The sequence below is a fragment of the Rhamphochromis sp. 'chilingali' genome (genome assembly GCF_963969265.1).
Source record: "Rhamphochromis sp. 'chilingali' genome assembly, chromosome: 22".
In the NCBI taxonomy this organism is placed as follows: domain Eukaryota; kingdom Metazoa; phylum Chordata; class Actinopteri; order Cichliformes; family Cichlidae; genus Rhamphochromis; species Rhamphochromis sp. 'chilingali'.
Genome location: NC_137950.1, coordinates 10628572 through 10642262, shown reverse-complemented (window position 1 = coordinate 10642262; position 13691 = coordinate 10628572). Strand labels below are relative to the sequence as shown.

At 42.5% G+C, this 13691-nt stretch overlaps 1 protein-coding gene across 1 annotated transcript; it reads left to right on the top strand.

Annotated features, from left to right (window-relative positions):
- Window positions 1-241: 241 nt before the first annotated feature.
- meiob (meiosis specific with OB-fold) lies at window positions 242-9168 on the top strand (the record flags this gene model as incomplete). The annotated part of the gene is made up of 16 exons (XM_080873453.1): window positions 242-297; window positions 1555-1820; window positions 2175-2310; window positions 2627-2706; window positions 2870-2927; window positions 3095-3226; window positions 3389-3461; window positions 3618-3813; window positions 5994-6094; window positions 6328-6380; window positions 6570-6665; window positions 6859-6951; window positions 8248-8392; window positions 8485-8671; window positions 8885-8971; window positions 9052-9168. Exons 3-16 carry the CDS (start codon window positions 2196-2198, stop codon window positions 9166-9168), a joined length of 1533 nt encoding a protein of 510 aa, XP_080729579.1. The 5' UTR covers window positions 242-297; window positions 1555-1820; window positions 2175-2195.
- Between the last annotated feature and the right edge of the window lie 4523 nt (window positions 9169-13691).

Sequence of the window (13691 nt, the reverse complement as noted above, 5' to 3'; positions counted from 1 at the left end):
ATGGATTAATAGTTGATTAGTGGCCACACGGCTGCAGGCCCTCTGGGGAGCCGACCTGAGGCAGAGAGGCCACGCGATCACAGCACATTCCTGCGGCGACTGCGTGCATGCGACATCCTGCTCGGCTCTGCATAAAGTCAGGTTTTTGGAAGGTGACAAGCAAGACCTTAGCTGACTGCTTTTGGTATAGACATTTACATAGTTTATTCAAATTACGTCAAAAGAACCAGTTGAACGTTTGATCGGCGTGTGATTGATGACAGGTGAATTCGTTATGAATAATTCATCAAACCAACAGTAAGTTTCACTTGATTTATCTGATGACACTTTACAGTGCTTTGATTAATGGACTCACCAAGTTTAGTCAGAAAAACCCTAATGAAATTAGAATTTGAAATTTTTCTTTCATTTGAATAGCCTGCCGCTGCTGCAAAAAGCAAATCGATTCCTTTTTGTGTAGATAAAAGTTCAATGCATTTAACCACTTCAGTTTAACATTACACAAGATTATACAAAGCTCACGAATACACTGATTGATAGTTACACATCAGGCTATCTGCTCAGGTATAATCTACCTGTGTTAGCTGTTTTCTTACTCTGTTATTACGCACATAACTGCTACTGTACCCCGCCTTCTCTTTTTTTTCTTCTTTTTTTTAGCAGCAGCCATAAAATCACATCACCAGAGACATTACTGTCTGAAAAATCAACATTAGTCACAGGGATCAGTTATCTGATCTGACTGTGAGGATTAGTCAACACAGGAAATGAGCAAGGGCTCTGTGAAGCTGAATGAGGGTTTACTGTTACACCTTTTGATTCCTGCTTAGGTGCATGAGACAGTATCATATGTCAAACACGGCTTTGTGCTATCAAAACAAACCAGGAAGCTGTCAAATTAATCTCAGCATGGCTGTCTGAGCACAAATCCCATGTTGTGAATGATAGCTGGGTAGGATCATCAAGCTAATATTAAAGTCTAAGGTACAAAGACACAAACAGATGACTCAAATAAAACGTGTGCGTGTTTCAGTGTGCATAACTGACAGCTTTCAGTCATTGTGGCCTTTGCAATTTCATTGTTACTCCTGTTTCAATGCATGTTTGCGCAGCTGTATCGGTGTTTACCACACTGAATGCGTGTTGAAACTGTAGATTTCATCTTGCGCAACATTAAACAGTGACTAACAAAACATTAGGTGAATAGAGCCTGGTTTGTGTTCGTTATTACGAAATCAAGATTAATGCAACTGATCAGTTAGTGAAATTGAGAAAGAGTAGGTTTAAAGTGCAGAAAGGTGAAACAGTAATGATTTGCTTAAATTATAGTAACAGTCAGTGTTTTTTATCAGCATGAAAAATGATGATTAAATTGGGGAAATAAATTTAATTCATTTTGTATTTTCTGAATAAAGAAGTTGAACTAATGAGGAGTTCAGTAGCACGTACATATTTTGTTGCTTGTTGGGCTATGCTTAGTTGAAAAGAAGTTAGTTAGTTACTAAATGTCAACATCCATGTTGTTGATAGTATCTCTGGATTTAAATTCCTCAGTGTCCCCTTCTCAGAGGATCCTGAGCCTCTGCTGTCACTGTCAAGGCTCAGCAACGCCGAGATCTCATGAGGAACCTGAGGAAGGTTGGGTTACCTCAGAACCGGCTCAGAAGGCACTACAGAGGATTGCCAAGGAGACCCAGAAAATCATTGGGATCCAGCAACTCCAATAGTGACATCTTCAAGCCCCACTGCCCAAACCGGGCCACCAACATCGTAGGGGACCAATGAAGTGAAGCTGCTAAAAGACTTGAATAATATTGCATGTATATATTTGTGTGTGTTATTATATCATTATTATATATAAATATTTTATGTTTGCATTTGATTATTTATATGACAGTATTTAAGACTTTTATATTTATTAGTAGTAGTATTATTTGTATTTGATTATTTATTGGGTTGTTTTTTTTAGCACAACCTAATAGCGGTGACCATGTGATAGTGGTACAATGACAGTAAAGTCTTATGTGATTTTAACCGGCATAAAGCCTTTATTACGAAATAATAAAGAAAACTCCTACTTCACACTAACGGTTGTTCTCTACGTTTTACTAATGTATGCCACTATGAAAGGTAATTTTTTAGTCTTTTTTTTTTCGTTTGTGTGTGTATTGTAGCCTGAAGACGCAGCTGTATTAATGCAGAAATTTCCAGCAACAATGAAGGCAGCATCAAAGCTCCGTTATACCGTCGCGTGCAACAGCTTCACCGCGAAAATCTTATGTCACGTGACAAGAGAACTGCTGGAGACAGGTAAAAACCGCAGACAGCAAAAAACATGCTGAGCTTTAAATTAATTAGTATTAAAGCTAGAGTAGAACTGTAATATTAGTCTGTTTGAATCAAATTTAGCGTTAAAATGACTAAAAATAATCCAGCGTTAGCTTGCTACTTATATAATTACTGCATTAAGTTAAATTTAGCTAGTAAATGTATGTATGTATGTAGCTCTTACACATTACTCACTGTGTTTTAGTGTATTCAGAGCTGATGTAGAAACCGTCTTGCAGAGGTTGAGCTGAAGCCCAGTTCCTGACTTCTGTTTATTTTTATTTTTTTTTATTTATAGACTGTGCAGAGGTTATAAACAAAATGGCTGCTCACACCTATATCGCTATCTCTGAGCTGCATCCCAACATCTCTCATTCAGTGAGTTCAACTGATTTTTTTTTTAAACTTCATGTCCTTTATTTTCTTTTTTTTTTCTCCTAGGGCTTATACCCTAATGTAGCCCAGTGCATTTTCAGGCTTGTTTTAGCGAGTTTAATTAAATAGTATAATGCACTCCCGTTGTCCTTGTAATGTTTTCCAGAAAGTGGCAGGCATCATCATTGGAAAAACTGACGTCAAAAGCTTCCCTGACAGAAAAAGTTCGTATCCTGGCTGTATCTCTATCAGTGCATCATTATTTTCAACATTCCTCCTCTGCACTTCAGTGTCTTGTACACCAGCGCCCTCTCCTGGTGGTGATTTTTAGGTTTCTTTTTTTCTCCGTTGAACTGCATCACTACACTAACCCTCCATTTCTGAAATACAGATATTGGTATGGACAGATTCACCTTTGGCTTCACTGTTAAAGACTCTCCGGACTTCTTCATCAACGTGAGCACTTGGGGAAATGATGCCTATGTCAACGGGCTGGCCAGCAGCTTCAACATTGGGGACTGTGGTGAGAAAGTCTCTCTCAAAGTTGTGTAGATTTCTTTTACTGTCCTCTTTCCCGATTAAAGTAATTTTTTAATAAACTGAAATATTTTTAATGTATTTCTTGCCTATAGAAATTACATAATGATGCTTGGAAACAGAACTGCTTCTTTTTCTTCCTTTCCAGTCACAATTGAAAACCCTTTAGTTGCCACCAAAGACCTGGAGAAAGGAGATCGATTTTGTCCTGCAACACCGAGGTAATTTAGCATTTTAAGACAGATGGTATCTAAGAAGCATGTTCTCCTTACTGTGCTTTTAGGTAGCTGATGGCAAGTGAGGCAAACATAATGTAACACTGTGCAAAGCACGGTGTAACAGGGAGTAATGTGTAATGATAGCATCTGCTGTCTCAGCCACTACAGGCTGCTGGTGACGGAGGCTCATTCCCAGGTGTGTCTGTGTGCTGATATGGACACCATTGACAGACTGCTGCCATTGATTCACCTGCCTGTTAAGGACTCCAGAGATTTCTACTCTCTGGGAGACATAGTGGCCAACGGGCAAAAGCTGGATGGTTCGGTGATAAATATACTTGCTGCTGTAAAATCGGTAGGACACTTTAAGGCTTCAGTCGCTCAGTGTTACACAGGAGTTTGAGAAAAGTTCCCTTTTATACACTTAAGGTTTTGTGTAGAGTGCTGAAAGCTGTTAATCACAAAGACTTTTTATTTACATATTTATTGTGCTGAAATTTTCATGACCCCACCTCACCTGCTTTTACTGAGGTTAGTGTGTTTTTTCCTGTTTTTCCCAGAATGCTTTTCTATACATGCATGGACAAATCTGAGAACACTGCTGCAATGTGCAGTAAAGGCAATGAACATTACACTAACTAGGGAAATAAATATTTGAGTTCTTGAAAAATGACATGTATCAAGATTAACTTCACTCTGATGTCAAATGAAAATTTACTCTCAGTAGCTTAGCTTGCACTATTTAAAGATTAAAAAACTGCTGTCAATGTCTCTGTAAGATGATTATTTTTTAAAAAAATGTGGCCAGAATGTGGCATAAAATGTTGATTATTGAACTCATTTTTCTGGATTTTGTTTTGTGGCTAAATCCTGGCAGCTATATATTTACAGTTTAATTATTACAGTAGTTTTTGTTCTATATTCAAATTCTCAGCAATCAAATAGGCAATGACCTTTCCAAAAGCATTCCCAGTTTTCCATAATGGCATTTTAAAGACTCTTTAAGTGGGAAAGAAAACGTTCTCTCTTTCTATATTAGCGTGCAAAAGTTTTGTGCCACTGCTCATCGTCAGTCTTTAACACTGAACTCTCTTAGGCAGCTTTCCTTCTTTCTGTAGTCAGGAACAGTTCTCCAGGCTTCTGGAAGGACTTTCAAAACTGGCTGCCAATTGTTCCATTGTTCATCAAGATGATCGCACACTGCTTTAATAATGTTGAGGTGGGGTCTCTGGAGAGGCCAGTCTGTGACTGATAGTGTTACTGATGATGATTTGAACCAGACATTTCAAATTCGTCTTTGTCACTCCAGAAGACCTGTTGGGCTTTTAGTCCAGTTCTTGTGTAATTTTCATACCTCAGCCTTTTCTCCATGTTTACCTTCCTTAAGAATTGTTTCTTGACAGCGACACTTGCACTGAGACCATTTCTGATGAGGCTTCAGTGAACTGTAGATGGATCAAGCGTTTCTCAGATACTCTGTCAGGTCTTTTCTGGATTGTTTCCTAGATTCTCAGATACTGTTCATCTGCTAAACATAGTTTTTGCCCCTCAGCTGTAAAAGGCCACCTGTTAGACACCCAAAGTTGTGAATGTGATAACTCGAGAACCAGGTAACACAGGATTTTGAAATGCATGCCATAGGTGCATCTACTAAAAATCTCATATGATCTCAAATCTCAGTGACGTCAACCTCCAGATTAAGGTCAGATGGTTAACTTCTCTGAAAATCATCTAGGATTTTCACATTGAACTGAAAGCCTGTGTTTATTTGTTCTGTAGCATCACAGGTTGTGTAAACTTAGTTTGACACTAAAGAAGAAATAAATAAACGATAATCAACCAAATTCTTATTGACCTGGTTTGACCCAGTGTGCTCAAAAATTTAGATTTCCAAAGACAATGCAATAAAGTAAAAAACGCTCAGTAGAAACATTTATAGCATGTTTACGTGCTTAGTAGATTCTTTGTCAAGTAACAGATTGCAATCATATAAACTTGAGTATATTAAATGTATTCATATTTTAAGAGGTGGTTTTCAGTTAGTAAAATATGTATTTTCCAACTTTGCTCCCACATTGATTAGATGGTGTTTGTTTGGTTTTGTTTTTTCCTCTACCATAAACTGAACTATGGTGGAAAATAGTCTGTTAAAAGTTTCCTGAGCTGAAAAACAACTTTAACAAGAAAAGAGAGGGAGGGTTGTTAAAAAGTGGCTCGATGTTGGATTATTAAAGTCAGTCACGGAAAAGCCACATAACCTGTCAGAGAGACGCTGTGGTGGGAACCCTGATGTGTATGAGTGTGATGAGTGAGCGATCAAATAAGTTGAGTTTTCATTTACATCTTATAAATTGTCAATTAGCCTACACTGTGTTTGTGTGCGTGTGGTTTCATGGTGAATGGTTGTTGGTTTTGGAACATACCAGCTCACCATAATGGCCCCAAAGTTCACACACGGGCCAGACCTGATCTCAGTGTCACATGAAAGGGAGATAGTGTGATAGGAACTTCAAGCGACCGTGTTTGCATTTTCAGATCGGAGACACAAAGCAGTTCACCACTTCAGACGGACGCAGAGGGCAGAGGCTGGAAGTGAGGCTCTTTGATGACTCCGTCTTATCCTTCCCCCTCGTCTGGTGTGTCAAAGGCATTTATTAATTTGGAAAATGAACGTAGATTTATTACTTCTGTTGCTTTTGTGCCATATTCCATCTTTACTGCCTTTTGTATCACCGCTGTGTCTCCTTAAGCGACCACAAATTTACATTAGCGATACAACGTCTTAGATTGCCCCTCTGAACTACATGTGTGTTTGATTTTTGACTGTGCTCTCCCCTGTGTGACTCCCTGACCTCTGTCTTACTCACAGCTGGGACAGAGAAACCATTCAGCTCATGCAACCTCTGATACCCAGGGAGACGGGTAGGTTTGAGGGCTGCTGCTCTTTCTCCGCCGCAGAAATGAATCTTTATTTAACTGTTATTCCTGCCCATCATGTCCCATTAGCATACTGTGCTGAAGACAAACACAGCGGTGGTTACCTGAGATCCAACCGCGTGTTTGCGTTTAAGATGGTTTTCTGTTGTTTCAACTGTTTTTCTTCATTCCAAGTGCTCTTCATAGCCGACGCGAAGATCAGCTTTGACAGCTTTCGCAGCGGCATGGTGGCAACTGTTAACTCGAAAAGCATTATCACTGTCAATCCTGGTAAGAGATCACAGCGGCACTTAAAAAAACACAGGCTCTGATAGAGATTTAAATGGTGTAACTGATTAAAACAAGACTGAAATGCTGGTTTTGGACAACCAATCAGTCATGGTAGACAGTGAAAGAAATGGAGCTTTCCTTCCTGCTGTGCAGGGAGAGAAACATGCTAGAGTCAATCATAATTTGTTTTCAGACACCCGAGAGGCCAGCCTGCTGTTCAGTTATGCTAAAGAAGTGTCAGAGTCTGGAGCTCTGGATCAAGATGACATGCCAGAGGATGTCCCTGGTAAGTTATAATGAGTTCCTGCCATGACTTCCCCATATTCATATAAGTCAGTCTGCCCATCTAAATGTAAAAGACTCTTTGAATTTGAGGCATCAGAAGCTGTTATTTCCCCTGCTTTTGTCTTGGATCTTTAAGCAAAAGATTATATTATATAAAATAATTATATTTTCAGTTACAGAGGGCATATAGGAAAGTTTAAAAGGTGAATGCAAGATGCTATTATCAAATCATAAAGTCATTTTCCCCACTTTTGGTAAATCCCCTAAAAAGAGCAAAACTAACAGGATCCGACAGACGAGTACGGCTAACTTGTGGCTTAGACCTCCATCACTGACCAGTGGTAGCACAGTCAGTTCAGCTCCTCATTAAAAGCACATTACCAAGCCACACAGTTACACTAGCTGCTGTTTTTCTAGCTGCTGTTTTTCTTCTTGAAAATGAAAACCAACAGTTCATTTATTTTATTTTTTTTCTCAGTCCACATAGAGACCTTCTGGTGTAAAGATTTTCAGGCTTTAAGAGTGTTTCCAGAGGAGGTATTTAGACTATGATGCCAATACATTTTTGATTTTGCCGTTCACTGAGACATGCGAGTGTGAGATCAAAAGTTTTAGCTTTAATTCCCCACATCTAGATGTGTTAAACAACATAGAAAATATGACTTACCAGTCCAAAAACATGTTTTCCCACCGATTAAATTGCTGAGGAGGAATTTCTTTTTTTAATATTTAGTATATCAGTATCCTGCCTCCTTTATTTTGCAGTGGAAACACATCAGGATTTTCTTTGTATAAAGACTGCAGACTGTGACAGTTTATTAAGTATACCTTGCTAGTAATTTGGTTGAACCCCATTTTCCTTCAAAACCACCGTAATTGTTGCTGGAAACGTTGCTCAGAGATTTTGGTCCATATCGAAATGACAACATCACACAGTTACTGCAGATTTTCCGGCATCACATCCATGGCAGGGCTCTAGACTAACTTTTTGCCATGGTTGCACTGAAGTTAGGCGCACTCAAATTTTCAACCGCATCGCTTAACACCACAGTTTTACATGTGCACTGTTTTGGGGGGAAATTGCAGTCCATACAGACAATATTCATTTGTAAATGATTAACTAACAATCTTGTGCTTAAAGTGCTTTGGCACTCTTTCGTCTTGATCATGTCTACATGCTTAAATGCATTTGGCTGCTGCCATGTGATTTACTGATGTGTGCTAATGAGCTTTTGAGCAGGTGTACCTAAGAAAGTGCCCTTTAAGTACACATGTATGCTGCTGTTTTGGTCTGCAGTAGAGTCCATCACCGACGTTTACACAGTGAGCCAGCTGATGCAGAAGGCCCGAGAGAATCCCGAGGCTTTATTTGGCATCACATATAGTTTCATCTCCAAGCTCGACCTCGACTCGTCTGCTTCAAAAGTCATCAAGACACGGTGGTAAATTCACACATTGTTTACTAACTATAACCATGACAGCCACTTCCTTGAACAAGAACAAAGAGCAGCTTATTGCTTTGTCTTTGCTTCAGCTCGAAATGCAAATTCCTGGTGACTGAGGACTTGAACAGCTGCACCAACCAGTTATGTCCAGGAAAGGGTCAGATTGTTTCAGCCACTACAGGCTTTGATCTCCTGGTGGACTTCACAGACCACACCGGCACTCTGCACGCCTGCAGCCTCAGGAGCCCAGTGGCAGAAAAGGCTCTGGGATGTACAGTAAGTATCAGTTCATAGAAAGACGATTCTCCAGTCTCAGTTCTAAACCTTGTGCTCCTACACCTGTGCTGTATGGCTCAGATGTCAGTTACAAAATTCTGTAAATATTCTTTATTTTGTAGCTATTGCTCAGATGAACCTCCACAATCCAGTAAATGAATGGCGATGGTTGATAGCTTTGCCACATCACCTTTTCTGTTTGATCTGATTCAGACAGAGGAGTTCATCAGTTTGACTGATGGTGAGAGGACTGCAATGAAGTGGAAATTTCTTTTGGAGAGATGCAAAATATATGTGAAGGTACCTTAGCTTTTGATACCAAGCTGCAAAAGCTATTAGCTGTAAAAACAAAGTGTTGAAAAAAATCTCATGTGCTGTAGATCATTCCTTCTCCTAAGATGAAGAGTGGAATCAGGGGCATGGTCCTGGACTGCTCGTTGGCAGATCCAGGAGAGGTGAAGCAGCACATGTCTGCCCTGCTGCAGCAGCGCCTGTGATCAGCACCCTCACTCACAAGTTTCAGCTTCCTGCCTCACCTGCTGTTTGGTCTTTGGACTCACATGTTAACAAGAGGCTTTCATGCATGTGCACCTTGAGTTTTAATTATTACCAATTATTTATTAGGACTCCAGATTATTTAATGTATTTATGTAAAAGTATTTATTTATAAACATGCTGCTAAGTTGTTTGACTTTAAAGCTGTTAAACTTCATCAGCTCCATGTTAATGTGTTATGTTTTACACTGCAACTTTTATGTTCCATTATATGATAGCTTTCATATACCCAGCTATTCATACCCAGACTGCTCGTTAGCTTACGAGCAGTCTGGGTTCAAAACATCTCCAAATATGCACAAGTTAGACAATAAGCTGTGTTCTTCATGTTCTTCAGTCATTGGAGCCCCTAGAAGTGTGTGATACATACTTTTGAGGCATTTTTAAAGATAAGGTACTGCTCTGTTTAAAAAATTAAGTCAAGTTGACACCATTTAATCTCTGAATTTTATGCATTAGTTGATGAAAAGGTTTTTCTGTTCTTCAGACCAAGAGTCATAAAAATATAATGGATTTTCTGGTCTTTTGTTTTCTTTTTTTTAGCCTTCATTTGTCAAGTTTTCTAAAAAACTGCAAAACAAGGAATCAATCAAACCCAAACTTGGTGCATGAACATGCAGAAGAAATATTGCCATACTTCTGCACACCAGCAGAGGGCAGTACTGTTCTATTACCAATAATCTGTACCCAACTCTCCAGTGATCCAAAAGTGACTTTTTTTTTCTTTTCTTTTTTTCTTTTTTTTTTTTGGCCTGTCCCGTTTGGCTCTTTTGCCATCAGAATTGTTGTCTAAAGGCAAAGAAAGATGCCCAGCGGATTTACTTTACCAAACTGACCATCCCAGCCTTGCCGTAATGGTCCATTTGATTCACCTTTTATTGTTTATTTTATTTTCACTTACTGAATACGGGACAGACTTGACTGGGGGAAAGAAGGGGAGAAAGAAAGAAGGAAAGAGAAACAGCTGAGAAGAGGGACGGGGGAGAAGGGCAAAAGACAAAAACCAACAGAACGGGCAGAGAAAAAAAAATGCATATATCAATCACCTGGATCACCTGCTGAGAAAGAAAAAAGAAAGCAAGCAGAAGAGAACAAGAGTAATAGAATAAACAACATCACAATGATATATGGGAATATGACAGTAAATACTAAATGTTAAACATTATTGTGCAGCACATAAGATCAACAGAACACAGTGTGCTTTGAGGTAGGAGCCAAAAAGGGTGTAGTTTGTGGGTGTGATCACCCGTGTGTACACCTGTGAGCATGGACGCGCTTGTTTTTTGTTTTTTAAAAGGTTCCTTCATGTAATAATCTGCTAGAGGGTGTGGGGGGGGCCACAGCCCCGTCCTCCAGGGCGTGAAGCAGGTGTGGAGGAGATCAAAACTCCAGACATCCAGAGGCCCCCAGAACACAAGAGACCAAGGAAGACCAACAGAGGGGCAGCTGCGCCACTGTCCCAGAAAGAGCTGAGGAGAGTCCCAGATGAGGGCTCACTCAGCAGCCGCGGAGCAGAAGCCAGGGGGAGTTGCAGTGACGCGCCCGTGAGCTCCGCCGGCAGCCAGCTGCGCCTGAGTGACCGAGCCCCAGGCCGAGAGGCCGGGGGCACCCCACCTCCGAAGTGGCCCGAGCGAGCCCCAGGCTCCAGGCCCCGATAAGCGGCCGCCAAGGAGTGAGCCGGTGTGTACCTGGACGCCCATCCCCGGACACAAAGAACCACCAACGCACCGATGTCTGAGGGGGTCCGCCACTGGCAGGGGAAGTGGTGGTAGGGGGAGATAGGCCTCCAAACCTTGGAGGGCCTGAGATGTCCCCAGAGAGGTGGCGCCTGACACCCAACCTGACATATAGACACAGACATACAGGCACACACAGATACAAACATCCATTCCCACCCTCATGCTCTCATATGCACTTACTCCACACTCAACCAACGTGGAGACAGACATAAAGAGACGTTGTACACACGATCACACTCCCCAAGCGTACTCTACAAACCGGGTCTAGGTGCCCCCGCCCCTGGAGGGGGGAACTGCACCCAGACCCAGGTGGTGTTTCCCTTTTCCCTGCGGTGGGGGGAGGCAGACCACCCCGACTCCGCAGCAGCAGGAAGGCTCCACACTCCAGACCGCAGTCGGACGGCCAACTCCTCCTCCTAGTCCTAGCCCCCCTGCTCCAGCAGGTCGCAGAGAATGGGGGTGAGAGAAGACTCCAAACCTCCCTCCACCCGCTCATTGTAATGTTGATGCATGTGTGTTCTAAGGTGCATTTAAAACCCAGGAGGGCTTGGAGCTACCTGCCAGAGAGCAGCAGGTAAGCGCATGGTCCCTCCTGCTAGCCCTCAATGTCTACGTGTATTTAAAATTGAGAGGTGGGCAACGATGCCAGGGGTGGGGTGTACACCCTGATGGTACTTTGGACTCCGTGTATCGTGCCCACCCCCAAGATCCTATATGTATGTGTAATGAGAGTGTGAGTAATGTGAATGTCTAAGTTGTGGGATAAAATTGAGGCAGAGGCAGCCAGAAGGGGACAGAGGGGGGGGTAGCCTCCTCTGCACCCTGGTGACATACCCCTACTCCAAGGCCCTGCATGTGTGGGTGGTTGTGGTGGAGCGGGAAGAGGGAGGCAGCTGGAGATGGGGAGGGAAGGAAGGGAGGGGCAAGTGACCCCTCCCTGGGGCCAGCTCCCCCGCTGACCCCAGTAGGCACCCCCATACTCCGCGACCCACCAGGGAAAGGGGGCCCAGGCCCATCCAGACCGGGCCCAGTGCAGCAGCGCCGCCCGGCCCCACAGAGCCCGGGACAGTCCACCCAACCCCACCACAGAGAAAACTGCACCCACCCCACCATCCACTCATCTTCCAGACTACATAAGACAATAAACACCCAGGCTGAGATCTTCCTCCACCTCTCCTGTATCTCCCCCTCCTGCAGAGGGAGCTCCTGAGGAGAGGAAAGCTCCTGCAAGATGTGACAATCTCCCCCACCAGTTGAAGAGCCCCCCAGGTGGCTCGACGCACCGGCGGCACCCTGCTCCAGGGCTGGGCCCCCATGCACCCACCCGCCCACAACCCCGGCAACACACCAACCAGGACCCAAGCCCCCGAGGCCCGGTCCGGGTCCCAGCCCAGAGACGGAGCGCCCCCAGAACCTCACGCCCATCCCGGACCCACCCAGGGGCAGCCAGGCTACCAGGTCAGTAACCCACGTCCGTCAGCACAGACCCTCCCCTAGCCCCGCTGCACGCAGCCGCGAGGAAACAGTCACCGGAGAGCCAACAGAGCCCCTAACCGGACATGACCGCTACCCCGGGTTGAGCCCCCCAAGGAAGATGCCTCCGGGGAACCCCCCGACGCCCTAAGCCTGTCCCTACCCCCACACCAATCACAACAGTGAAGGCGGGACCAAACTATGACCCCCCACCCCCACTAGGTGATGGACCTGATCAAAGGAGCCCAGAGCAATTGATCTGAGGCAGAGGCTGTATCAAGACTAATGTAATCTAATAGATAATTTCTATATTGGTTAGAATTAAGATTATTTTTATTTTTCCAGTTCATGAGGACTGTTTTCTTGGCAATGCATAGGGCAGTGAAAACCATATGGGCGATATTCTTTTCTGAAGTGACATTATCTAAGCTGCCCAACAAACACACTAAGGGGGAAGTTGGAATGTTACATTTCAGACACTTCGATAAGTCTTCACATATCTCGCGCCAAAACTTCTGAACTGGTGGACAGAACCAAAGAGCGTGGATATAATTGTCCGGTGAATTGGTTTGGCAGTGTGAGCAGTTGTTGGTAGACGTAAAGCCCATCTTGAACATCCGATGACCTGTATAGTGCACTCTATGTAATATTTTGTATTGAATTAATTGAAGACTGGGATTTCTAATTAGATGAAAGGTTTTTAAGCAAATCTGAGACCAGAAGTTTAGGTCTAAGTTAACTGATAAATCCGCTTCCCATTTTGCAATAGGAAGTGATATTGATTCATCTGTTTTAGAAAGCATTCTGTATATTTTGGATAGTAATTTGGGGGGTTTAAGAGTAAGAAATTGAACCACACTTGGTGGTGTTTGTAGTTCAACTTGACCCGGTTTAAATTTCTTTTTTACTATGGATTTAATTTGTTGATATTCTAAAAATCTTTTCTTGTTGATCCCATATTGTGTAACTAGTCCGTCAACGTCCAAAAGTGACTTTTATTGATTGGATCAGTTTGTTGTCTCAGTGATATTAGTCATCAATGTGTTTTATAATTTCAACTCATTTTCACACCTCGTTTAAATTAGAATGAGCCATGATGTAGACACTGCTTAATTATACAGTGAAAGCACTTATACCGTAAACCATGAGTGTGTGTTTGTGTGGTGATAAATCTATAAAAATCTTAATTCATTTCGAAATAATTTTGGAATAAAGACAGTTCAGCTACTTTTTATAAGAAGTTTATTCCTTTA